Here is a 25,927-nt window from a genome sequence, read left to right on the forward strand (position 1 = left end):
GGCTAAGGCAGGAGAATCACTTGAACCCAGAGGGCAGAGGTTGCAGTGAACCAAGATCATGCCACTGCACTCCAGCCAGGGTGACTCCGTCTCAAAAAAAAAAAAAAACTCTGGACTGGGCCTAGTGGCTCATGCCTGTAATTCCAACACTTTGGGAGCCCGAGGTAGAAGGATCACTTGAGCCCAGTAGTTCACAACCAGCCTGGACAACACAGCGAGACCCCATCTGTACAAAAAATACAAAAATTAGTTGGGTATACAGGCACATGGCTATAGTTCTAGATACTTAGGAGGCAGAAGTAGGAAGACTGATAGAGCCCAGGAACTCCCAGGCTCAAGCAATCCTCACACCTCAGCCTCCCAAGTAGCTGTGACTATAGGTGTGTACCACTGTGCACAGCCAATTTTTTGGCGGGGGGCAGAGACAGAGTCTCACTATGTTGCCCAGTCTGGTCTTGAATTGCTGGGTTCACGCAATCCTCCTGCTTTGGCCTCCCAAAGTGTTGGAATTACAGGCCTGAGCCAGCAGGCCCAGCCCAGATTTCTGTCTTTTTCTGTTACACCTCAGGGCTTCAATCCCAGCACTTTGAAGTCTTGGGCTCAAGCAATCCTCCAGCGTTGGCCTCCCAAAGTGTTGGAATTAAAGGCGTGTGTCGAACTGCCTGGCCCAGGCTCAGCTTTCCTTATCTTCACAGTAATGCCATCCGTCCAGACACTTGTTCTTTATCTGAGCCTTCACAACAAATCCACCAGGTAGGCCAGGCGTGGTGGCTCACGCCTATAATCCCAGCACTTTGGGAGGCCAAGGTGGCTGGACCACTTGAGGTCAAGAGTTCGAGACCAGCCTGAGCAACATGGTAAAACCCTGTCTCTACTAAAAATACAAAAATTAGCTGGGCATGGTGGCGCGTGCCTGTAATCCCAGCTACTTGGGAGGTTGAGGCAGGAGAATCACTTGAACCTGGAGGGTAGAGGTTTCAGTGAGTTGAGATTGTGCAGCTGCACTCCAGCCTTGGCGACAGAGAGACTCCATCTCAAAAAAAAAAAAAAAAAAAAAGCCGGGCGCGGTGGCTCAAGCCTGTAATCCCAGCACTTTGGGAGGCCGAGACGGGCAGATCACGAGGTCAGGAGATCGAGACCATCCTGGCTAACACGGTGAAACCCCTTCTCTACTAAAAAAAAAATACAAAAAAACTAGCCGGGCGAGGTGGCGGGCGCCTGTAGTCCCAGCTACTGAGGAGGCTGAGGCAGGAGAATGGCGTAAACCCGGGAGGCGGAGCTTGCAGTGAGCTGAGATCCGGCCACTGCACTCCAGCCTGGGCGACAGAGCGAGACTCCGTCTCAAAAAAAAAAAAAAAAAAAAAAAAGATAAAAAAATAAATCCAACTGGGCACGGTGGCTCACGCCTGTAATCCCAGCACTTTGAGAGGCCAAGGTGGGTGGATCATGAGGTTAAGAGATCGAGACCATCCTGGCCAACATGGTGAAATCCTATCTCTACTAAAAATACAAAAAATTAGCTGGGCATGGTGGCACGCGCCTGTAGTACCAGCTACTCGGGAGGCTGAGGCAGGAGAATCGCTTGAACCTAGGAAGCGGAGGTTGCAGGGAGCCAAGATGGTGCCACTGCACTCCAGCCTGGCGACAGAGTGAGACTCTGTCTCAAAAATCAATCAATCAGGCCGGGTGCAGTGGCTCACGCTTGTAATCCCAGCACTTTGGGAGGCCGAGGTGGGCGGATCACGAGGTCAGGAGATCGAGACCATCCTGGCTAACACGGTGAAACCCCGTCTCTACCGAAAACACAAAAAATTAGCGGGACGTGGTGGCGGCTCCTGTAGTCCCAGCTACTCGGGAGGCTGAGGCAGGAGAATGCTGTGAACCCGGGAGGCGGAGCTTGCAGTGAGCGGAGATGGCGCCACTGCACTCCAGCCTGGGCGACAGAGCGAGACTCCGTCTCAAAAAAAAAAAAAAAAATCAATCAATCAATCAATCCACCAGGTAGTCCAACCTGACTCCCCTGCTCCCACTGCTTGGCCCAGGTCACCACCATCTATCCACTGGGTAAAAAAAGCCTCCTAACAATGTCTCCCGGTGTCTACCCTTGCCTCTCTCTACATCTGTTCCTAATGTTGCAGCCAAAATGCTTCCGTCAAACTGTAAAGCAGATTGTCATTTCTTTGCTCAAACCCTCACAGTGGCGCTCCACTTGCCATAGAGTAAAATCCGAAATCCTTATCATGGCCAGGTATAGTGGTTCAGCTGATGCCTGTTATCTCTGCACTTTGGGAGGGTGAGGTGGGAAGACTGCTTAGGCTTAGAAATTCCTGACCAGCCTGGGCAACATAACAAAACCCTGTCTCAGGCCGGGTACAGTGGCTCACGCCTGTAATCCTAGCATTCTGGGAGACCAAGGCAGGCGGACCACTTGAGGTCAGGAGTTCAAGACCAGCCTGGCCAACATGGTGAAACCCTATCTCTACTAAAAATACACAAATTAGATGGGCGGGCACCTGTAATTGCAGCTAGTCAGGAGGCTGAGGCAGGAGAGTCACTCGAACCCAGGAGGCGGAGGTTGAAGTGAGCAAAGATATGTGTCACTGCACTTCAGCCTGGGTGACAAAGCAAGACTCCTTCTCAAAAAAAAAAGACAAAATCCTTATAATGTCCCACAAAGCCCTTCAAAATTTGCCTTCTCCCCATTATATCTCTGATCACTCTTCCTTCCTTCTTCCACTTTGATCCAGACACATATGTCTTCTGGCTGCTCCTTAAACTTGCCAGGCATGCACTTAATAGCTTTTGCTCCATTCCCTCTGCCTGGAATGTTCTCCCAAATGTCTAATTGGCTGCCTACCCTGACCACCCTATTTAACTCTGCAGTCTGCCCTCAGAGTGGGGGCAGCCCACTTCTTCTTTTCCGTAGCATTTAACATCTTCTGAGCCTGGCGCGGCGGCTCACGCCTGTAATCCCAACACTTTGGGAGGCCGAGGCCGGCAGATCATGAGATCAAGAGATCAAGACCATCCTGGCCAACATGGTTAAACCCTGTCTCTACTGAAAATACAAAAATTAGCCGGGCATGGTGGCATGCGCCTGTAGTCCCAGACACTCGGGAGGCTGAGGCAGGAGAATCGCTTGAACCCGGGAGGCGGAGGTTGCAGTGAGCAGAGGTTGCACCACTGCACTCCAGCCTGGCAACAGAGTGAGACTCCGTCTCTGTCCACCATGTAAACAGGGCTCTTCTCTTTTTTTTTGGAAATAGAATTTCACTCTTGTTGTCCACTCTTGAACTCCTGACCTCAGGTGATCCGCCCACCTTGGCCTCCCAAAGTGCTGGGATTACAGGCGTGAGTCACTGTGCCTGGCCAACAGAGCTCTTTATTATGTTCACTGATGTATTCCAGGAGCCCTGGGACATCATAAATATTTGTGAAGTAAATGAATTAGTTGTAAGGCTTAGAGATGTTGGTGCTCAGTAAATACTTGGTATCACTGTTATTAATAGGTCATAGGCCCAAGCTTTGAGCCTACACTGTAGTTAAAAGCAAAGTGGAGCCAGGTGCAGTGGCTCACGCCTGTAATTTGGGAGACCAAGGTGGGAAGATCACCTGGGGTCAGGAGTTCGAGACCACCCTGGCCAACATGGTGAAACCTTGTCTTTTTGTAAAAACACAAAAATTAACCAGACATGGTGGCGGGCGCCTGTAGTCCCAGCTACTCCAGCTACTTGAGAGGCTGAGGTGGGAGAATCGCTTGAACCCAGGAGGTGGAGGTTGCAGTGAACCGAGATCGTGCCACTGCACTCCAGCCTGGGCGATAGAGGGAGACTCCGTCTCAAAAAAAAAAAAAAAAAAAAAAAGCAAATTGGAGCCAAGAGAGGTAGCTCACCCCAGCACTTTGGGAGGCAGAGGTGGGAGGATCGTTTGAGGCCAGAAGTTTGAGACAGACTGGTCAACATGTGAGACCCCCATTTCTGCAAAAATTAAAAAATTAGACGGGCGTGGTGGGGTGAACCGGTCATCCCAGCTACTTAGGCGGCTGAGGCGGGAGGATCGCTTGAACTACTGAGGAGTTGGAGGCTGCAGTGAGCCAAGATGGTGCCACTGCACAACAGCCTGCGCAACAGACGGAAATCCTGCCTCAAAATAAAATAAAATAAAATAAAATAAGTGGCACACTTGGAGCTGGACATTAGGAAGATTAACATCAATACTGTTCAGGAGTAGTACAAGTAGGGTGGGGCCGTGCTGGAAGGATGGGAAGAGGGAGGCCGAAAAAGAAATTAGTTCTTTTCAAACCATCCCTAATCTCCTTCCCCACTTTTATAAGTCTTATCTATAGGAAACACAATTATTGGAGACATACTCTGTGCCTGGCGCCGGGTTTACAAGAGGCGGTCGTGTCCCACTTCCCTGGCGAACTCCTACGAATCCTTCAATACCCGGCGGTACCCTCTGCCAGTAAAGGCTCATAAAACACGCTACAGTCACAGGATCTCCTCAGATCAAGTGGAGGCGGCAGGAAGGCGTCCCAGGGGAGGGTTAACTTGAGCGAGATCCCAGCAGAGAAGCAGGTCGAAGATCCCCGGGCAGCGCGAAATGAGGCTCAGAGAGTCCACCCCATCTCCTGCAACATCTCTCCTATGCAGGCACACACACGGGGTCCCCACGAGCACAGACACACAACCAACCGTCCTCTTTCCAGTCCCCACAAGGGACTTTCAAAGGGTCTCCTCCCGGGTACCACTCAGACCCGCCCCGGCCAGCCGAGCACGGGCAGCAAGAAAACTCTAGCCGCAGCCGGGACGCCGCTCAACCGGCGCTCGGCGCCATCTTGGCCCCGCCCCCTCCTGGAAGCAGGTCCTGGCAGAACCGAAGAGCAAGTCACTGCCCCTTCCCCGTGCCAGAATAAGTCCTCTAGGCTTACAGAATGAAATTATATTTTAAAAATTTGTTTCTACATCTACATATAAGGACCACTCCCTCTTGATGTAATTAGTGTAATTTATTCCTTCACTACCCGGCTGCCAGGACCTTCAAGAGGCGCCACAAAACGGAGGCAGGGAAACCCGGAGCAACGAGGCCGCACCCCTGTTGGGCTGATCTTGCGCATGCGCCGATCTTGCCAGGCTGGATTTAAGGTTGCCGCCAGCCGCTGGGAATTTAAAGGACCCACACTGCCTCTCCGAAGTTGGTTTGAAGGCAAGCGGTGGTTGTTTGTGGACGGCGCTTTGTCATGGGACCTGTGCGACTGGGAATATTGGTTTTCCTTTTGGCCGTGCACGGGGCTTGGGCTGGGATGCCGAAAGAGGACGACGATGACGCAGAACGCTTGCCCAGCAAATGCGAAGGTATTTGAAGGGGGTAGCCCCTGTGGGCATCGCCCGGCCACACCTCCTTCTTCTAGGCCGGACATCCTGGACTGTATTGGGTGGGTCACCCGACCTCCTTGAAGGCTTGAGGGAGGTTCTGGTGGAGCTTGGCTGAATTTGGATGGGGTCAAGGAAGCGAACGTGTAGTGCCACCTCAAAGCTGCATCCAGAGAGAGCCTGCATTTTTTTGGCTGGCTTGGACACCCCCGCCAATGGATTGTGGGAATTGTAGTTCAGGGACCATCGGCCCTGGACTGCCAACTTTTAGAGCATCTTCAGTGCGTGTTTGCCTCATGTCACCAGACCTTAATCTGCAGAGACTGCAGGAGCCGGGTGTGAGGCTCAGGCCTTGTGGACATCCGCTGCCCTACCCTAGCATAGACGCTCCCAAATTACAGGCCCCACGCCCCCCTGAGGGGGTTTGAGGGTGAGTAACTCAGCCTTTGAAGCTCATAAACAAAAGGAGGCCGTACAAGTAGGAGAGGTTCCCCATCCGGTGAGACTTTGCAGACGGTGCGTACTATATGGATTTTTCAGCAAGCAGCACCTTCCACAGCTGCACTAGTGTGGGGCCCATTTGAGAAAGGGGACTGGCCCTGATGCCCTAGTTTGCTGCCCTCCTGACTTTACGTTTCTTCCCTGGATTCTTTTTCTCTTCTCTTCACCCCCACAAAACTGTATTTCAGTATCATGAAAGGCAGTCATGATAGTCTCATGACTTAGTCCTCATCTCTGTCTCCTTTCACCTCCGTGTCCCGCTCTTCTCCCCTGACTTGTCAATCTTTTTAAACAGACTTAATCACCTAATTGTATCAGTCCTTGCTTTAACACCTCTGCAGGCCTTCTATCGGAATACAGCCAACAGGCCTGGGCACAGTGGCTCACATCTGTAAACCCAGCACTTGGGAAGGCCAAGGTGGGAGGATCACTTGAGCCCATGAGTTCAGGCCCAGCTTCACCATATCTTGTCATCCTTGGTTTATCTGTCCCAACTACACTGACAGAGACCTGTAGATAGAGATAATAGGTTTTATTGCTGTTATATTGTTAGTATGCATACAGAAGGAGCTCAATAAATAACTGCAGGATAACAGTGAATACTTATACAGTACTCACTATGTGCCAGCCTTTATATATGTTGATTTAATCCTCATCACACTCCTATGAGGGACATACTATTATCCCATTGTATTTATTATACACACACACACACACACACACACACACACACATATATATATATATATTTTTTTTTTTTTTTTTTTTCTTTTGAGACAGAGTCTCATGCTGTTGCCCAGGCTGGAGTGCAGTGGTGCAATCTCAGCTCACTGCAACCTCCGCGTCCTGGGTTTAAGCGATTCTCCTGCCTCAGCCTCCCAAGTAGCTGGGATTACAGGCGCCCACCACTATGCCCAGCTAATTTTTGTAGTTTTAGTAGAGACAAGGTTTCACCATGTTGGCCAGGATGGTCTCAGTCTCTTGGCCTCGTGATCCACCTGCCTCGGCCTCCCAAAGTGTTGGAATTACAGGCATGAGTCACCGCACTGGCCTATTTATTTTTAATATATTTTACTTTTTTTGAGATGGAGTCTTCCTTTGTTGCCTGGGCTGGAGTGCAGTGGTGAGATCTCAGCTCACTGCAACCTCCACCTCCTGGGTTCAAGTGATTCTCCTGCCTCAACCTCCCGACTAGCTATTACAGGTATGCACCACCACACCTGGCTAGTTTTAGTAGAGATGGGGTTTCACCATGTTGGCCAGGCTGGTCTCGAACTCCTCAAGTGATCCGCCCATCTCAGCCTCCCAAAGTGCTGGGATTACAGGCATGAGCCACCGCTCCTGGCCTATTATCCCATTTTAAAGATGAAGAAACCGAGGCACAGCAAGCAGGAAGATTGCCACACAGCTGCTAAATGGCTGAGCCAGGATTCCAACCAGCCAGTCTGGCTCCAGAGTCTGCACTTGTATGCTCTGCTGCCTCAGGTCATCTGCAGAATGAATGACTGGTGTGTTTGTCTGTCTTTCACCTCCCCTGGACATTTCTCCTCCCCACCAGTGTGTAAGCTGCTAAGCACAGAGCTACAGGGGGAGCTGAGTCGCACCGGTCGATCTCGAGAGGTGCTGGAGCTGGGGCAGGTGCTGGACACAGGCAAGAGGAAGAGACATGTGCCTTACAGCGTTTCGTGAGTCCTTCATGCTCCTCCCCTTTCCAACCCCCAAGGGAGCTCTGGGAGTTCCTACAGCATCCAGGGAATCTGTGTTTCCTCTCTTTCCACAGAGAGACAAGGCTGGAAGAGGCCTTAGAGAATTTATGTGAGCGGATCCTGGACTACAGTGTTCACGCTGAGCGCAAGGGCTCACTGAGATATGCCAAGGTCAGACCCTTCCCCAGGGCAGGACCCCACTTCTCAGAAACAAAGATCTGTATCCCCTGAGGTTATCTGCCCATCATTTCACCATCATGGGACTCACCTGTGAATCTCTAGCAGTTGACAAAACTGAAATGGCAGAAAGGGGAAGGGGGGGGGGTAGGGTGGTGGGCTGGGCTGATGCCAAATTCTTAATCTCTCAGGGTCAGAGTCAGACCATGGCAACACTGAAAGGCCTAGTGCAGAAGGGGGTGAAGGTGGATCTGGGGATCCCTCTGGAGCTGTGGGATGAGCCCAGCGTGGAGGTCACGTACCTCAAGAAGCAGGTAGGATCAGATACTGCACCATCCAGGGAGGTGAGAAGGGAACCTGAGAGAGAAGCTAGGTTCTAGGGTTCGACTGTAGGGGGCGTCTACCCCAAGCATGGGGAATGGGGCAGAGTGAGGACTGTGCCATTGATTAAAGTAGGGCCAGGACCAGTGGGGCACGGTGGCTCGGCTCACACCTGTAATCCCAGCAATTTAGGAGGCTGAGGCAGGTGGATCACCTGATGTCAGAAGTTCAAGACCAGCCTAGCCAATGTGGCGAAACCCCGTTTTTAATAAAAACACAAAAATTAGCCGGAGGTGGTGGTGTGATCCCAGCTACTCGGGAGGCTGAGGCAGGAGAATTACTTGAACCCAGGAGGTGGAGGTTGCAGTGAGCCGAGATCACACCATTGCACTCCAGCCTGGGCGATGGAGCAAGACTCCATCTCAAAACAAACAAACAAACAAACAAAAGAAGAAATCATAATGAGCTGGGTGAAGTGGCTCACAACTGTAATGCTAGCACTTTGCGAGTCCAAGGGAGAAGGAGTGCTTCAGGTCAGAGTTCAAGACCAGCTTGTGCAACATAACAGACCCTTCACTACAAATAATAATAATTTTAAAGAATTTTTTTTTTTTCCGAGACGGAGTTTCGCTCTTATTGCCCAGGCTGGAGTGCAATGGCACCATCTCAGCTCACCGCAACTTCCAAATCCTGGGTTCAAGCAATTTTCCTGCTTCAGCCTCCTGAGTAGCTGGGATTACAGGCGCCTGCCACTACACGCAGCTAATTTTTTGTAATTTTAGTAGAGACGAGGTTTCATCATGTTGGCCAGGCTGGTCTCGAACTCCTGATCTCTGGTGATTCGCCTGCCTTGGCCTCCCAAAGTGCTGGGATTACAGGCGTGAGCCATTGGGCCCTGCCTTAAGGAAAATTTTTAAAAAGTAATAATGGGCCGCGTGCGATGGCTCACATACGTAATTCCAGCACTTTGGGAGGCCGAGGCAGGCGGATCACAACATCAGGGGTTGAAGACCATCTGGGCCAACATAGTGAAACCCCATCTCTACTGAAAATACAAAAATCAGCCGGGCGTGGTGGCATGCATCTGTAGTGCCAGCTACTCCGGAGGCTGAGGCAGGAGAATCGCTTGAACCTGGGAGGTGGAGGTTGCAGTGAGCTGAGATCCCACCACTGCAGTCCAGCCTGGACGACAGAGCAAGACTCCATCTCAAAAAAAAAAAAAAAAAAAAAGGTTGCTAATGATATCCACCATCACTTATCAAGCACCTACTGTGTCCCAGACTCTAGATCACATACTTTGCATCTGCAGCCTCATTTTACCCTCAACAACCTGATGTGGTAGGTGCAATTACCGTACATATTTTACAGCCAAGGAGCTAAAACTCAAGAGTTTAATAACCTACTTGGCAGAGTAGGTGCTGGTAAATGTTTGTTGAATGAATGAGGATCGCACATCTAGTAGACCAAGCTTAGCTTCCTGGCTACCTGCCTCTCCAAAATCAGTCAGGTTGAGGAGGGAGAGAAGACAGGAGGGATCTCAAATTCCTCCAGAGCAGATACTCTTCTGGCCCTTCTACTTGACCAGTGTGAGACCATGCTGGAGGAGTTTGAAGACGTTGTGGGAGACTGGTACTTCCACCATCAGGAGCAGCCCCTACAAAATTTTCTCTGTGAAGGTCATGTGCTCCCAGCTGCTGAAACTGGTAAGCGTGGGGACTGAACTCCTCTCCTGCCAAGCCATAGCCTCCCCTGCTTCCAGGACTAATATATGAATTGTTTTCTGTCATCCAATCTAGCATGTCTACAGGAAACTTGGACTGGAAAGGAGATCACAGATGGGGAAGAGAAAACAGAAGGGGAGGAAGAGCAGGAGGAGGAGGAGGAAGAGGAGGGAGGAGACAAGATGACCAAGACAGGGGGCCACCCCAAACTTGACCGAGAAGATCTTTGACCCTTGCCTTTGAGCCCCCAAGAGGGGAAGGGATCATGGAGAGCCCTCTGAAGTCTGCGCTCTCCCTGCTCCACAGCTTTCAGGGTGTGTTTGTGAGTGACTCCACCCAAGCTTGTAGCTGTTCTCTCCCATCTAACCTCAAGCAAGATCCTGGTGAAACAGCATGGCATGGCTTTCGGGGTGGAGGGTGGGGGTGGAGGTCCTGCTCCTACAGATGAACTCCATCCAGCTCCTTAATTGGCAGGTGTATGTGCTGACAGTACTGAAAGCTTTCCTCTTTAACCAATCCCCACACCCACCCAGAGGTCAGCAGTGGCACTGGAGCTGTGGGCTTTGGGAAAGTCACTTAGCTCTTTAAGTGCTAAAGTGCTTTTAGACCCTTCCAAGGAAGAGGCCAGAACGGACATTCTCTGCGATCTATATACACTGCCTGCATCCAGAAGGCTACACACCAGCAAACAGTGAAGGAGAATGGGACACTGGGTCATGGCCTGGAGTTGCTGATAAATTCGGTGGGGTAGATACTTGGTCTACTTCAGATCAGTGTCACCGAGAGCCCACCATATAGTTTCATAGGTGCTAAATTTTCTATATTGCTATTAAACTTTTTTCTTTTTTTCTAAAAACTAGTTGGGCCCAAAGTTTCAAACAACAGCAGGGCACACATAGCTAGCTGGTCAATGAGGCAGAATGGCCGCTGTCTTGTTAAGCTGAAGCTGCAGGCTGAGCAACATAGTGAAACCCCACCTCTATACACACACATACACACACACAAATTAAGAAGACTGCAAGGCTGGTGGTGTAGCGCCTGTAGTCCCAGTTACTACAGAGGTGGAGATGGGAGGATCAGTTGAGTCCAAAAGATCCAAGACCAGCCTGGAGGCTGGTCGAGGTGATTCACACCTGTAATCCCAGCACTTTGGGAGGCCGAGGCAAGTGGATCACCTGAGGTTAGGAGTTCGAGAGCAGCCTGGCCAACAATAGAGAAACCTCGTCTCTACTAAAAATACAAAAATTGGCCGGGCATGGTGGTGGGCGCCTGTAATCCCAGTTACTCGGGAGGCTGAGACAGGAGAATCGCTTGAACCCAGGAGGTGGAGGTTGTGGTGAGCTGAGATCGTGCCACTGCACTCCAGCCTGGGTGACAGGGTAAGACTCCGTCTCAAAAAAAAAAAAAAAAAAAAATTCAGAGGGGCGTGCACGCCTGTATTCCCAGCACTTCCGGAGGCCGAAGCAGGAGGATCGCTAGAACCCAGGGGTTCAAGGCTGGGGAGAGCTATGATGGTGTCCCTATACTCTAGCCTGGGCGACAGGGAGAGATTTTGTCTCAAAAGAGAAAAAGATCAGGCGCGGTGGCTCACACCTGTAATCCTAGCACTTTAGGAGACCAAGCCTGGAGGATCGCTGGAGCCCAGGAGTTCCAGACCAGTCCTGGCAACAGAACTAGACCCTGTCTCTACAAAAAAAAAAGAAAAAATAGAAATCTTAGCTGGGCCTGGTGGTGCGCGCCTGTGGTCCAAATACTCAGGGGGCTGAGGCGGGAGGATCACATGAGCCCAGGAGGTCGAGGCTGCAGTGAGGTCTGATCGCGCCACTGCACTCCAGCCTGGACAACTGAGCATGACCCTTCCTCAGAGCTAATGGCGCTTCATAATTCTGCAGTCCAAGGAAGCTTCTGGGGTCGCGGGGCGGAGAACCGCCAGGAGGCTGGAGTCCAAACGGCCTCCTGTGGCAGACGGTAAAGGCGCCGGAACTACAGCTACCTCCGCGTCGCCGTTTCGGCCGCCATATCTGGGTGCACGGGAACTCGCAGAGGACAAACTCCCACGCGCGTTTTCGCTTTCTGCGCTTTCCTCGAGTGAGGCAAGACTTAGCAGAGGCCCAAGGTAGAGCGCGGCTAGGATTCGATAGAGGGGAATACAAAGGATAGCCTTAGGAGAGTGACGGGCAAGGACTTACGTACCGCTACAGGAACGGGGCGGGGGCCGAGGATGCCGAGGGAGGGGCGGGCCCAAGTGTGAGGGGAGGCTGGGCGATACCATCTTGGGCAGGGAGGGTGATACCAACTTAATGGGAGGCGGGTGGCAGAGAACCGAGGCTTAGGGGCAGTGGCGGGGCCGGGCTCGGGTGGGGGATCGCAGAGGGATAGGACGGTCGCCCACTGCTCCATTTCCTTTCTTCCCAGCCCGTCCCTCCCTGCCAGGAGCAGCCTCATGCGGACCGAGCCATTGCGCGGGGCGTCCCCTCTGCTGGTGCCCGGCGACCCCTACTCCGTGGTGGTTCTGCTGCAGGGCTACGCGGAGCCCGAGGGGGTGGGCGACGCCGTGCGCGCCGACGGCTCCGTAACCCTGGTCCTACCCCAGACCCGGGGCCCGGCCTCCAGCCACCGAAAGTCCCCGCGCGGGAGTGGCGGCGCAGAGGCCGCCCTGGAGGATGCGGCCTGTGGCCCCATCCTGGTGGACACCGGGGGCCCCTGGGCTCGGGAGGCGCTGCTGAGGGCGCTGGCGGGGCAGGGCGTGGCCCCGGGAGACGTGACGCTGGTTGTGGGGACCCATGGGCACTCAGATCACATCGGGAACTTGGGGCTGTTCCCAGGCGCGGCTCTGCTGGTCTCGCACGACTTCTGCCTCCCCGGAGGCCGCTACCTGCCCCACGGGCTGGGTGAGGGGCAGCCCCTGCGCCTGGGCCCGGGGCTCGAGGTGTGGGCCACGCCGGGCCATGGGGGCCAGCGCGACGTGAGCGTGGTGGTGGCCGGCACGGCTCTGGGTACCGTAGTGGTGGCGGGAGATGTGTTTGAGCGAGATGGGGACGAGGATTCGTGGCAGGCGCTGAGTGAAGACCCCGCAGCCCAGGAGCGGAGCCGGAAGAGAGTCCTGGTCGTTGCCGACGTGGTCGTACCTGGTCACGGGCCCCCCTTTCGAGTGCTCAGGGAAGCCGCGCAGACCGAGACGGAGGGTGGAGGGAACAGCGAGCAGGAGCCGGTGGTCGGAGAGAGGAGCCCGCCCCGCACTGATCAGCCCAGAGAGGGACTGGACTCTTGTAAGCCCTAACATCCAGGAGTTGCTGGAGACAAAGTCAGAGCAGTCAAGGGTGAGAGCTTCCAGCCCTTCCAGGAGGCTAGTTTTCCAGTGAGGACAGAGTGCACCTGACATCAGTATCATTGCCTATCTCTGCCACCAAACTAAGATCAAAGGACGGGCTCAGCTCCCTGTGCATTCTCCCTGGGCCTCAGTAAAATGGGGGAAGGTTCCTGGGAGAGGTCTCCAAAATAAAAATGGAAACTGCATTGAAAATCATAGTGCCCTAATGTAAATGTGAAGCATTGACGGTGATAATCGTGCAAACATGGTAATCTGCAACTGCAGCAGGGGCATACTTTGGCCAGTTGCCCCTTTCTTATAGGATGGAGGTTGCTGAGAGAAGGTGCAGGGCACAGAGATGACTCTTTAGTCACCTGACTTAACGTATCTGTTCATATTTTTTTGTCACACAGGCTGGAGTGCAGTGGTACAATCATAGCTCACTGCAGCCTCCAGCTCAAGCCATCCTTCTGCCTCAGACTCCCAAGTAGCTGGGACTACAGGCAAGTGCCACTATGCCCTGCTACTTTTTTTTTTTTTGAGGTGGAGTCTCACTCTGTCGCCCAGGCTGGAGTGCAGTGGTGTGATCTCGGCTCACTCTGAGATCTCGGCTCACTCCCGCCTCCCGGGTTCACGCCATTCTCCTGCTTCAGCCTCCCGAGTAGCTGGGACTACAGGCGGCCGCCACCATACCTGGCTAATTTTTTTGTTTTTTGTTTTTTTCTTTCTTTCTTTCTTTTTTTTTCTTTTGAGGCAGAGTCTCGCTCTGTCGCCCAGGCTGGAGTGCAGTGGCGCAATCTCGGCTCACTGCAAGCTCCACCTCCCGGGTTCACACCATTCTCCTGCCTCAGCCTCCGGAGTAGCTGGGACTACAGGCGCCTGCCACCACGCCCAGCTAATTTTTTGTATTTTTAGTAGAGATGGGGTTTTGCCATGTTAGCCAGGATGGTCTCGATTTCCTGACCTCGTGATCCACCCACCTCGGCCTCCCAAAGGGCTGGGATTACATGCTTGAGCCACTGCGCCCGGCCATTTTTTTTTTGTATTTTTAATAGAGACGAGGTTTCACCGTGTTAGCCAGGATGGATTTTTTTATTTTTATTTTTTTGAGACACAGTTTCACTCTGCCCCCACAGGCTGCGGTGCAATAGCGCAATATTGCACTACAGATTGCACTGCAACTTCCGCCTCCTGGGTTCAAGTGATTCTTGTGCCTCAGCCTTCCCAGCAGCTGGGATTACAGGCTCACACTACCATGTACAGCTAATTTTTATATGTTTAATAGAGAGAGAGTCTTACCATGTTGGCCAGGCTGGTCTCAAACTCCTGGCCTCAGGTGATCCGCCCACCTCAGCTTCCCAAAGTGCTGGGGTTATAGGTATGAACCACCACGCCTGGCCATCAGCTAATTTTTTTTTCATTTTTTTTCAGAAATGGTCTCACTGTGTTGCCCAGGCCGGTCTTGAACTCCTGACCTCAAGAAATCCCACCTTCTTGGGCCCTCTGCATCTTTTTTGAGACAGAGTTTTGCTCTTGTTGCCCAGGCTGGAGTGCAATGGTGCAATCTCGGCTCACTGCAACTTCCGCCTCCCCGGTTCAAGGGATTCTCCTGCCTCAGCGTCCCGAGTAGCTGGGATTACAGGCACCCACCACCAGGCCCGGCTAATTTTTTGTATTTTTAGTAGAGACGGGGTTTCACTATGTTGGCCAGGCTAGTCTCAAACTGCTGACCTCAGGCAATCCACCCTCGTCGGCCTTCCAAAGTGCTGGGATTACAGGCGTGAGCCACAGAGCCTAGCCCTGCCCCTGCCTTTATTCACTAATTCTTCGTCCAGTGGATACTTAACCCCTGCAGTGTCTCAGGCACTGCCTAAGTTATGGGATACAACCAAGAGCCCGCTGGACAAACTCCCTGTCCCTCATGGAGATCACATTCTTTTTTTTTTTTTTTTGAGACGGAGTCTCGCTCTGTCGCCCAGGCTGGAGTGCAGTGGCCGGATCTCAGCTCACTGCAAGCTCCGCCTCCCGGGTTTACGCCATTCTCCTGCCTCAGCCTCCCGAGTAGCTAGGACTACATTAGCTGGGACTACAGGCGCCCGCCACCTCGCCCGGCTAGTTTTTTTTTGTATTTTTTAGTAGAGACGGGGTTTCACCATGTTAGCCAGGATGGTCTTGATCTCCTGACCTCGTGATCCACCTGTCTCGGCCTCCCAAAGTGCTGGGATTACAGGCTTGAGCCACCGCGCCCGGCAGTTTTTTGTATTTTTTAGTAGAGACGGGGTTTCGCCGTATTAGCCAGGATGGTCTCGATCTCCTGACCTCGTGATCCACCCGTCTCGGCCTCCCAAAGTGCTGGGATTACAGGCTTGAGCCACCGCGCCCGGCAGTTTTTTGTATTTTTTAGTAGAGACGGGGTTTCGCCGTATTAGCCAGGATGGTCTCGATCTCCTGACCTCGTGATCCACCCGTCTCGGCCTCCCAAAGTGCTGGGATTACAGGCTTGAGCCACCGCGCCCGGCCGAGAGTGGGCTCTTTTATTTAGGATGTCAGGAAGAGTCTTCGTGAGGAGATGATGTTTGTTCAGAAAACCAAATGAGAAGAAAGCCAGCCATGTGTGGATCTGGGAGAAGGTCATTCCAGGCTCAGGAACAGCAGGTATAAAAGCCCTGAGACAAGACAGCTTGACTCACTGGAGCGGCAAGAAGACCCATGGTAGGGCTGGATGTGGTGGTTCACGCCCATAATCCCAGCACATTGGGAGGCTGAGGAGGGAGGATCACTTAAGCCCAGGAGTTCAAGACCGGCCTAGGCAGCATAGTGAGACCTCATCTCTATAGAAAATTTAAAAATTAGCCAGGTGTGGTGGTGCCTGCCTGTAGTCTCAGCTACTCAGGAAGCTGAGGTGGAGGCTCACTTGATCAGGCTACAGTGAGTTGTGATCTTACCGCTCCACTTCAGTCTGGAGAACACAGCAAGACCCTATTTCTAAAATTAAAAAAAAAAAAAAAAAAAAAAAAAGGCTGGCACAGTGACTCACGCCTGCAATCCCAGCACTTTGGGAGGCTGAGGTGAGCAGATCACTTGAGGTCAGGAGTTCCGGACCAGCCTGGCCAACATGGTGAAACCATGTCTCTACTAAAAATACACACACACACACACACACACACACACACACACACACTAGCTGGGCGTGGTGGCAGGTGCCTGTAATCCCAGCTACTTGGGAGGTTGAGACAGGAGAATCATTTGAACCCAGGAGGCGGAGGTTGCAGTGAGCCAAGATCGCGCCACTGCACTCCAGCCTGCGCAACAGAGCAAGACCCCGCTTTCTCAAAATAAATAAATAAATACATAGCTGGGCTTGGTGGCATGTGCCTGTAGTCCCAGCTATAGGTTGGGACATCCATGTACTCCCATGCTTCAGGAGGCTGAGGTCCTTGTCCCCAGACTGACTTCAGATTTGGGTATCCTCATGCAATATATGGTTCTACAATCCTCAGCATGTTTTTTTGTTGTTGTTGTTGTTTGTTTGTTTGTTTGTTTTTTGAGACAGAGTCTTGCTCTGTCACCCAGGCTGGTGTGCAGTGGCATGATCTCAGCTCACTGCAACCTCTGCCTCCCGGGCTCAAGCAATTCTCCTGCCTCAGCCTCCCGAGTAGCTGGGATTACAGGCACACGCCACCACACCCAGCTAATTTTCTGTAGTTTTAGTAGAGATGGGGTTTTACCATGTTGGCCAGCTGGTCTTGAACACCTGACCTCAAGTGATTCACCTGCCTCAGCTTCCCAAAATGCTGGGAACACAGGCTTGAGCCACCATGTCCAGCCAGGTGATTTTTATTTTGTTAAATTTTTTTGTATCCTTTCAAATTTTCTACAAGAAGCATATATTACTTTTGACAATTAGGAGAAATATTTCATTTTACATATCAGCACTTAAGAGTCTATATATATATATACACACACACACACACACACACATAGTTATCCTTTCCAAGAGGGTGGTTCTGATAAACTGAAATGCCATCTATCTCATATCTTTGCAAGGCTTGTTGATACCCTAAATGGAGACTCGAACATAAAATGACAGTTGTCACATGTGCTGGTGTAGAGCTGTGGGCTCTGTCCCCCACCCTCATCTCAGCACTGCTTTTCATGTGGGAACTAAACCTCTATCAGGCTTCCCCCTCCCTTCACCTTTCCTGCCACCATCCATATCCCAATTCTTTTTTTTTTTTTTTTTTTGAGAGTTCACCCACTGAAGTGCAGCAGTGCAATCATAGCTCACTGCAGCCTCAACCTCCTGGGCTCAAGCAATCCTCTCGCCTCAGCCTCCCAAGTAGCTGGGACCACAGCACATGCTACCATGCTGGGCTAATTTTATTTTTTGTAGAAAAGGGGTCCCGCTGTGTTGCGCAGGCTGGTCTCAAACTCCCAGATTCAAGCAGTCCTCCCACCTCGGCCTCCCAAAGTGCTGGGATTACAGGTGTGAGCCACGGCGCCCAGCCCCACATCCCAATTCATGCTGGTAGATCTTATGGACTTCATGAGGCAGAGGTAGGAAAAGAGGTCCCAATAGCTGAGCAAAAAGGCTTCCAGGCTTAATGGTCACACTGGCTTCCCCATCAGCACAGCCCTGGGACCCCCAGATGCACTCAGGTGGGGCAGGTGAAAGAAAGGAGCAAGTCCACCTTGTTGTGGACAATGAGCAGGCCTGGGTGGATGCTGTCTGGCAGGGCCAGGCTGGAGGTCATTTCCCAGTCACCTGTAAAGGCCACAGGGAGACGAGCAAAGGCGGCTCGGAGGAGCTGGTTCACCAGGAGGGTGAACCAGTCACTGCCACACACAGACTTATAGCCGGTGGTGGCCAGTTTGATGACCCAGAAGCGTGCCGGCTTCCCGGGCCAGCAGGGCTGCCATGGCCACCTGGATCCCTGCCAGTCATCGCACAAAGATGGATGGAGGGAAGGTGGTAAAATGGGCACCCAAGCCCAGCACCACCACCATGTGGGGTCCCCTGGCCAGGCCCCTCAGCTCCCATGCCACAGACTGCAGGGAGGCCACTGGTTTACGGGCCAAGCGTAGGGGCCAGTCGTGGGAGCGCCAGTGCAGCATGATGTCCTGAGCGGTCTCCGCTGCCATCAGGGGCCCCTTCTGGTATGTGGCATGTAGATTCACTGGCTTCAGGGCTGTCGGGAGGACAAGGAGTGGAGATCCGGGGTTAACATAGAGCTGTACTTCCTGTTTTAAAAATACATTGGCCACGCCAGGCATGGGGGCTCACACCTGTAATCCCAGCACTTCGGGAGGCCGAGGTGGGCGGATCACGAGGTCAGGAAATCAATACCATCCTGGCTAACACCATGAAACCCCATCTCTACTAAAAATACAAAAAAAAAAAAAAAAAAAAAATTAGCCGGGCATGGTGGTGGGCGCCTGTAGTCCCAGCTACTCGGGAGGCTGAGGCAAGAGAATGGCGTGAACCTGGGAGGTGGAGCTTGCAGTGAGTTGAGATTGCGCCACTGCACCTCTAGCCTGGGCGGCAGAGTGAGACTCCATCTCAAAAAATAAAAATAAAAATACATTGGCCAGGTGAGGTGGCTCACACCTGTAATCCCAGCACTTTAGGAGGCCAAGGTGAGTGGATCACCTGAAGTCAAGAGTTTGAGACCAGCCTGGCCAACATGGCAAAACCCCATCTCTATTAAAAGTACAAAAAATTAACCGGGCATGGTGGTAGGCGCCTATAATCTCAGCTACTTGGGAGGGTGAGGGAGGAGAATTGCTTGAACCGGGGAGGTGGAGGTTGCAGTGAGCTGAGATGGCGCCATTGCACTCCAGCCTGGGCAACAGAGCAAGACTGTCTCAAAAACAAAAAACAAAAAACAAAAACAAAGGATGGCTGGGCGCAGCGGCTTATGCCTGTAATACAACACTTTGGGAGTCCAAGGTGGGAGGATCGCTTAAGGCCAAGAAATTTGTGTGTGTGTTTTGAGACAGAGTCTGTTGCCCAGGCTAAAGTGCAGTGGTGTGATCACAGTTCACTGATCCTCCTGCCTCAACCTCCCAAGCAGCTGGTACTACAGGTATGTGTCACCACGCCCAGCTAATCTTTGTATTTTTTGTATAGACAGGATTTCACTATGTTGCCCAGGCTGGTCTCAAACTCCTGGATGCAAGCGATCCTCCCACTTCGGCCTCCTAAAGTGCTGGGATTACAGGCGTGAGCCACCATGCCTGGCCCTCCCAAAGTTCTTATTTTTTATTTTTGTAAAGACTGAGTCTTTCTGTGCTGCCCAGGCTGGTCTTAAACTCCTGGGCTCAAACAATCCTCCTGCCTTGGCCTCCCAAAATACTGGGATTACAGGTGTTAGCCACCGCATCCAGTCACTCTTACCACTTTTATCTCCTAAAAATAAATACCAGAACGCTGTGTGAAGTTCTGACATCTCATTTCAAATCCAGTCACACATTTTCAAATGCCCCATCCACACGTTCCACTAGAAACCCCCTCCCATCTCTTTAACCCATTTAGAAGAAGTATGAAATAAATCCTCGGGCCGGGCGCGGTGGCTCACACCTGTAATCCCAGCACTTTGGGAGGTCGAGGTGGGTGGAGCACAAGGTCAGGAGTTCGAGACCAGCCTGGCCAATATGGTGAAACCCCCGTGTCTACTAAAAACACACACAGAAAAAAAGTTAGCCGGGCTTGGTGGCGCATGCCTGTAATCCCAGCTAATCGGGAGGCTGAGGCAGGAGAATTGCTTGAACCCGGGAGGCGGAGGTTACAGTATGCTGAGATCGCGCCACTACACTCCAGCCTAGGTGACAGAGCAAGACTCCGTCTCCAAAAAAAAAAAAAAGAAAGAAAGAAATCCACATCTTTTTCCACTCTACTGCCTCATTCCCAGTTCAGACACCCCTGTGATTTTCAGTTTGAATCACTCTGTGGTTGTCCAGAGTTGTCTGGTCATCTCCAGTTATTCCAGAACCAATCTGTAAACAAGTATTGTCAATCTCCAGCAAACTTCCTTTACTGCCAGCTCCCTGTTTCCTTACCAGTTTAGCCTCTCCTCACCTCACATGTTGACTCCGCTGTTATAACTGGGCTTTGTTCTTTTTTGTTGTTGTTGTTATTTATTGTCATTTTTTGAGATAGGGACTCACTCTGTCACCCAAGCTGGAGTGCAGTGGCCCAGGCTGGAGTGCAGTGGCATGATCTCGGCTCACCGTAACCTCCGCCTCTCGGGCTCAAGCTATCCTCCCACCTCAGCCTCCCGAGTAGCTGGGACTATAGGCGCAAGCCACCACACCCAGCTCACTTTTTGTATATTTGGTAGAGATGGAGTTTTGCCATGTTGCCCAGGCTGGTCTCTGTGGTTATCTTATAACTGGGCTTTGGTCTTTTTTATTTTGTATTTTTATTGTTTATTATTATCATTTTTCTGAGATGGGGACTCACTCTGTCACCCAGGCTGGAGTGCAGTGGCCCAGGCTGGAGTCCAGTGACTTGATCTCAGCTCACTGCAACTTCTGCCTCTCGGGCTCAAGCCATCCTCCAACCTCAGCCTCCTGCGTAGCTGGGACTACAGATGTGAGCCACCATGCCCAGTTCATTTTTTGTATTTTTAGTAGAGACAGGGTTTTGCCACACTGCCCAGGCTAGTCTCAAACTCCTGGGCCCACGTTATCTGCCCACCTCAGCCTCCCAAAATGTTGGGATTACAGGCATGAGCCACCGAGCCCGGGGAAAGCAGGCTTTGCTCTTTTTAAAAATTGAATCTGTCCAACAAACTGAAAACTCGACTTAAAAACATGGTGTCTCCTACTTGTCACAACATAACCCCCTAAATCCTAGTTTCTCTACAACTCATTTTAAAATTTTTATTTATTTTTTAGAGAGCAAGTCTTGCTCTGTCACCCAGGTTGGAATGCAGTGGCACAATCATGGCTTACTGCAGGCTCAAACTCCCGGACTCAAGTGAGCCTCCCACCTTAGCCTCCCCAGTAGCTGAAACTACAGGAGCGCACCACCACACCGGTGCACCACGACATCGGGCTAATTTTTAATTTTTTTCTAGAGATGGGGTTTTGCGATGTTTTGCCCAGGTTGGTCTTGAACTCCTGGCCTCAAGGGATCCTCCCACTTCGGCCTCCCAAAGTGCTGGGATTACTGGTGTGAGCCACTGCGCCCGGCCTACAATTTTTTTTTTTTTTAAAGTCTTTTGTTGCCCAGGCTAGAATGCAATGACACAATCTCTGCTCACTGCAACCTCTGCCTCCCAGGTTCAAGCCATTCTCCTGCCTCAGCCTCCCCAGTAGCTGGGATTACAGGTGCCCGCCACCAGCCTGGCTAATTTTTGTATTTTTCGTAGAGACAGGGTTTTAGTAGAGATGGGGCTTTGGATTTTTAGTAGAGACGGGGCACCGTCTCTACTAAAAGTCCAAAACCCCATCTGTACTAAAATACAAAGATAAAAACCCCGTCTCTTCGAAAAATACAAAAATTAGCCGGGTGTGGTGGTGGGCGCCTGTAATTCCAGCTACTGGGGAGGCTGAGGCGGGAGAATTGCTTGAACCCGGGAGGCAGAGGTTGCAGTGAACCGAGATCGTGCCATTGCGCTGCAGCCTGGGCAACAGAGCGAAACTCCGTCTCAATAAATAAATAAATAATAAATAAATAGATAACATCCCAACTCTATTCCTCCAGCACCCCCCAGCAAAGCCTCGGTTCCAGTCACGGTGATCTACACTCTTGCTCTCCCATAAGAGCCTCCGATCATCTCCTTCCGAGTTGAGATTAGGCACCGTCTGCACACTCCATCTCTCAACCCTTCCCCTGCCCCAAACCCAGGTGTCCCGTCCCTTCACTTCACTCCCCTGACATCCAGGCATCTTGCCCCATCGGCGCGATAGACGTTTTCCGCCTCCTCACCGTTCCTGTTCTCCTCTTGTTCCTCAGAGGCCCCACTCCCTCCCTCATGAGTGCTCAGAGGGCACGGTGTTACACAGATACTGCCACCAGTGCCCCAGCGTGGAGTCCCCCATCATGTGGACGACGTGGCCAGCCAGGCAGCCCAGGATGCTGTTGATGGTGGAGAAGGAGCGGGTGGAGCAAGACAGCGAGTGCCGCACATCGTCGCTGTGGTAGAAGCCAGAGGACTTAGGGGCCGGGAGCCCCCCCCACACCGGGAGGCATGGTTGTTCAGGGGATGGAACTGTAAGCAAAGCAGTCAGTGGGTACAGAAGGGGCGACAGCCGCGGGTGTGGAGTACATGCTGCTCTTTCTGCAAACCGCACTGCCACTTACCCAGGCTCCTGTTTCTCGCCTTGGCCCCCTGGATTGGAGAAATGCTCTTTGAGAGGGCCTTGTCTGTCATATTCCTGAAGAGAAACCGGTGGGCAGGAGGGGAGGTTTTCATGGAAGTGCCTGGGGGGAAGGGATCCTGGGCTAAGGCAATATGGGGGTTCTCAGAGGAAATGAGGTTCTCAATGTGAAGGGCTTTCCTATTCCAGCATCAGACTCCTGATGAGGGATAGGGAGGAGGAGAGGGGTTGGAAACTGGATTTCAGGGGTCCAGTTCTTTGAATTTTCGTGCCTTGGGGATTTCTTTTTCTTTTTTCTTTTTTTTGGATACAGAGTCTCACTCTGTCGCCCAGGCTGACGGGTGTGGTGGCAGGCACCTGAAGTCACAGCTACTCTGGAAGCTGAAGCACAAGAATCGCTTGAACCCGGGAGGCGAAGGTTGCAGTGAGTTGATCATACCACTGCACTCTAGCCTGGGCAACAGAGCAAGACCCTGTCTCAAAAAAAAAAAAAAAAAAAAAAAAGAGGAAGGAAGGAAAGAAAATAAAAAACATACTTAATAACGTAATACAAGAAGATACTGGAAGTCTTTTTTTTTTTTTTTTCTTTTGAGACGGAATCTCGCTCTGTCGCCCAGGCTGGAGTGCAGTGGCATGATCTTGGCTCACTGCAACCTCTGCCCTCTGAGTTCAAGTGATTCTCCTGCCTCAGTCTCCCGAGTAGCTGGGATTACAGGCACCTGCCACCGCGCCCGGCTAATTTTTTGTATTTTTTGTAGAGTCAGGGTTTCACCATCTTGGCCAGGCTGGTCTTGAACTCCTGACCTCATGATCCACCCGCCTCAGCTTCCCAAAGTGCTGGGATGACAGGCGTGAGCCACTGCGCCCAGCCTACTGGAAGCCTTTTGTAAGAAGTCTTAACTCGCCTCTTGGTCTCGCTAAACCCACTCCGTCGGATTCTCACTCCCGCTTCTCCCAGAAATGGCTAAACCTAGTGTCAGTTCTCAGCCACAGTCATTGCTTGTGGCTGAGCTCAGTGCTCCGTCCTCCCTGAGACACACTCTGCAGCTCGTTTCCTGGACACCTCACTCTCCTGGCTGCTGCTTTGCGATTCCTCCCTTCCTCCTCAACCTCTTTCTATTGGAGTGTGCAGGCTCCATCCTTGCTTCTCTTTGTATTTACATTTACTCCTTTAGTCTCTCGTTGCCTGATGACTTTAACTTCCACGTTTATCTCTCCAGCCTGGACTTGTCTGGATGGACTTTAAAAAAAATCCAGATTTTTTTTTTTTTTCTTTTTTTGAGACAAGGTCTCCCTCTGTTGCCCAGGCTGGAGTGAGCACAGTGGTGTGATCTTGGCTCACTGCAACCTCCACCTCCCAGGTTAAAGTGATCCTCTGGCCTCAGCCTCTCGAGTAGCTGGGACTACAGGCATGTGCCACCATACCCCGCTGACTCGTATCTTTAGTAGAGATGGGGTTTCACTCATCGTGTTGGCCGGGCTGGTTTCGAACTCCTGACCTCAGGTGATCTGCACACCTCAGCCTCCCAAAGTGCTGGGATTACAGGCATGAGCCCCTGTACCTGGCCAATAAATGAATCACTTTCATCACCTCGACTACTACAGCCTGAGTCCAAGACACTGTCATCTCTTGCCTTGAGGGAAGAGAGAGACCCTCTCATATTGTTTTATATTGTTTTATACTCAGTACCTGTTTTAAGAAAAAACAAGGAAGTGAAACCAAAGACAGGCAGCCCAGCATCAGGCCCAAAACTGGGCCTGGGCCTGCCTGGCCTAAACCTAGTAGTTAAAAATCAACTTATGACTTAGAAACTGATGTTATCCATAGATTCCCGGCATTGTATAAAAGAACACTGTGAAACTCCCTGCTCTGTTCTGTTTCGCTCTGACCACCGGTGCTTGTAGCCCCTGTCACGTACCCACTGCTTGCTCAAATCAATCACGACTCTTTCATATGAAATCTTTAGTGTTGTGAGCCCTTAAAAAGGACAGAAATTGTGCACTCAGGGAGCTCGAATTTTAAGGCAGTAGCTTGCCGATGCTCCCAGCTGAATAAAGTCCTTCCTTCTACAACTCAGTGTCTGAAAAGTTTTGTCTGCAGCATGTCCTGCTACAGCCTGATTACTGAAGAGCTTCCTACTTCTCATTCTCCCTGCTTTTCCCTTCTCCAGTTCATTCTCATTTTTCCCCAATTAAAAAAATTGGGATTAAAATACATATACATAAAATTAACCATCTTGACCATTTTATAATTAACCGTCTTGGCCTTCTTTTTTTTTTTTTTTTTTTTTTTTTTTTGTGAGATGGAGTCTTGCACGGTCACCCAGGCTGGAGTGCAGTGGCGCAATCTCAGCTCACCACAACCTCCACTTCTCAGGTTCAAGTGATTCTCCTGCTTCAGCCTCCCAAGTAGCTGGGACTACAGGTACGTGCCACCATACCTGGCTAATTTTTGTATTTTTAGTAGAGATGGGGTTTTACCATATTGGCCAGGCTGGTCTTGAACTCCCAACCTCATGATTCGCCTGCCTCGGCCACCCAAAGTACTAGGATTACAGGCATGAGCCACCGCGCCTGGCCTGATTTACTTACTGTTAATGTTTATGGTTAGTCGTCCCTTCCTCTTGTCCTATAGAGACTTTACCGGATCAGAGACCTTTGTTTGTTCACTCTGTATTCCCAGTGCCTAGAGCAGGACCATGTAACAGGTGCTCACGATGCATTTGCTGAACGAAGGAATGGACTGATTGGAGAGGTTATGTCCTAGGAGGAGGAGGGGGAAATTTGCTATTGGTGTGTGTGAGGGGATGTATTAAGGAATATTCCTGCAATCTGGAAAGATGACCAGGCATGGCCTCCCCTAAGAGTATCAGGGTCCCGGCCGGGCGCGGTGGCTCAAGCCTGTAATCCCAGCACTTTGGGAGGCCGAGGCGGTGGATCACGAGGTCAGGAGATCGCGACCATCCTGGCTAACATGGTGAAACCCCGTCTCTACTAAAAATACAAAAAACTAGCCGGGCGTGGTGGCGGGCGCCTGTAGTCCCAGCTACTCGGAGGCTGAGGCAGGAGAATGGCGTGAACCTGGGAGGCGGAGCTTGCAGTGAGCCGAGATCACGCCACTGCACCCCAGCCTGGGTGACACAGCCAGACTCCGTCTCAAAAAAAAAAAAAAAAAAAAAGAGTATCAGGGTCCCAATACCCTGTAGAGGTGACAGGAAGCACGTGCAGGATAAGCCCAGGGATGCTGGACCCAGGTGGAGATGCCTGCCCACCCAGCAGATGCCAAGACCACACAGGTTTGCACAGTGGGCACTTTGGGGTGACCACCATGGACAGAGGACTAAGGAAGGATTCCTGATGGTCAAGTTGGGTTTCTTTGCAGGGTCCAAAGTGAGGAGCATCCTCCCCACCTGCCTAGCAGCAGGGGTCCTCAGAATTGGATTAAAGTTGATGTAACGAGGCCGGGCGCGGTGGCTCAAGCCTGTAATCCCA

The 25,927-nt window shown here is 51.6% G+C and overlaps 3 protein-coding genes and 1 long non-coding RNA gene across 19 annotated transcripts in view; 3 read left to right on the top strand and 1 right to left on the bottom strand.

Annotated features, from left to right (window-relative positions):
• Window positions 1-12,049, bottom strand: part of TAF6 (TATA-box binding protein associated factor 6) — a 19,769-nt gene extending 7,720 nt beyond the window's left edge. For 5 of the 16 annotated variants that reach the window (XM_077996293.1, XM_077996289.1, XM_077996292.1 and 2 more), the window contains exon 1: window positions 4,370-4,849. Coding sequence is in view for 3 of the 16 variants with exons in the window: in XM_077996277.1 (XP_077852403.1) it covers window positions 5,185-5,419 (235 nt within the window). In the remaining 13 variants the exon portion in view is untranslated. Of the gene's footprint in view, window positions 1-221; window positions 227-2,513; window positions 2,659-3,888; window positions 3,978-4,004; window positions 4,140-4,369; window positions 4,850-5,184; window positions 5,420-11,991 lie in introns of those variants that run through there. The other 11 variants (XM_077996290.1, XM_077996287.1, XM_077996291.1 and 8 more) reach the window with 9 other exon arrangements.
• Window positions 5,151-10,618, top strand: CNPY4 (canopy FGF signaling regulator 4). Its single transcript, NM_001266755.1, is given in 6 exon segments — window positions 5,151-5,354; window positions 7,432-7,558; window positions 7,654-7,750; window positions 7,948-8,070; window positions 9,663-9,780; window positions 9,874-10,618. Coding segments are annotated over 6 exon segments (735 nt in total). The 5' UTR covers window positions 5,151-5,239; the 3' UTR covers window positions 10,029-10,618.
• On the top strand, window positions 11,547-13,321 carry MBLAC1 (metallo-beta-lactamase domain containing 1). The gene is made up of 2 exons (XM_001102061.4): window positions 11,547-11,914; window positions 12,214-13,321. The coding sequence occupies exon 2, from the start codon at window positions 12,242-12,244 to the stop codon at window positions 13,076-13,078; it is 837 nt and encodes a 278-aa protein (XP_001102061.1). The 5' UTR covers window positions 11,547-11,914; window positions 12,214-12,241; the 3' UTR covers window positions 13,079-13,321.
• A 1,704-nt stretch (window positions 13,322-15,025) lies between these two features.
• Window positions 15,026-24,508, top strand: LOC144339724 (uncharacterized). The gene is made up of 2 exons (XR_013415081.1): window positions 15,026-15,323; window positions 23,271-24,508. It is a non-coding gene; the product is annotated as an uncharacterized LOC144339724 (long non-coding RNA).
• Window positions 24,509-25,927: the final 1,419 nt, after the last annotated feature.

Source organism: Macaca mulatta, chromosome 3 (genome assembly GCF_049350105.2).
Source record: "Macaca mulatta isolate MMU2019108-1 chromosome 3, T2T-MMU8v2.0, whole genome shotgun sequence".
In the NCBI taxonomy this organism is placed as follows: Eukaryota; Metazoa; Chordata; class Mammalia; order Primates; family Cercopithecidae; genus Macaca; species Macaca mulatta.

Bases quoted from the DNA above. Each gene is read 5' to 3' on its own strand.
- MBLAC1 (XM_001102061.4), top strand. From the start codon at position 12,242: ATGCGGACCGAGCCATTGCGCGGGGCGTCCCCTCTGCTGGTGCCCGGC.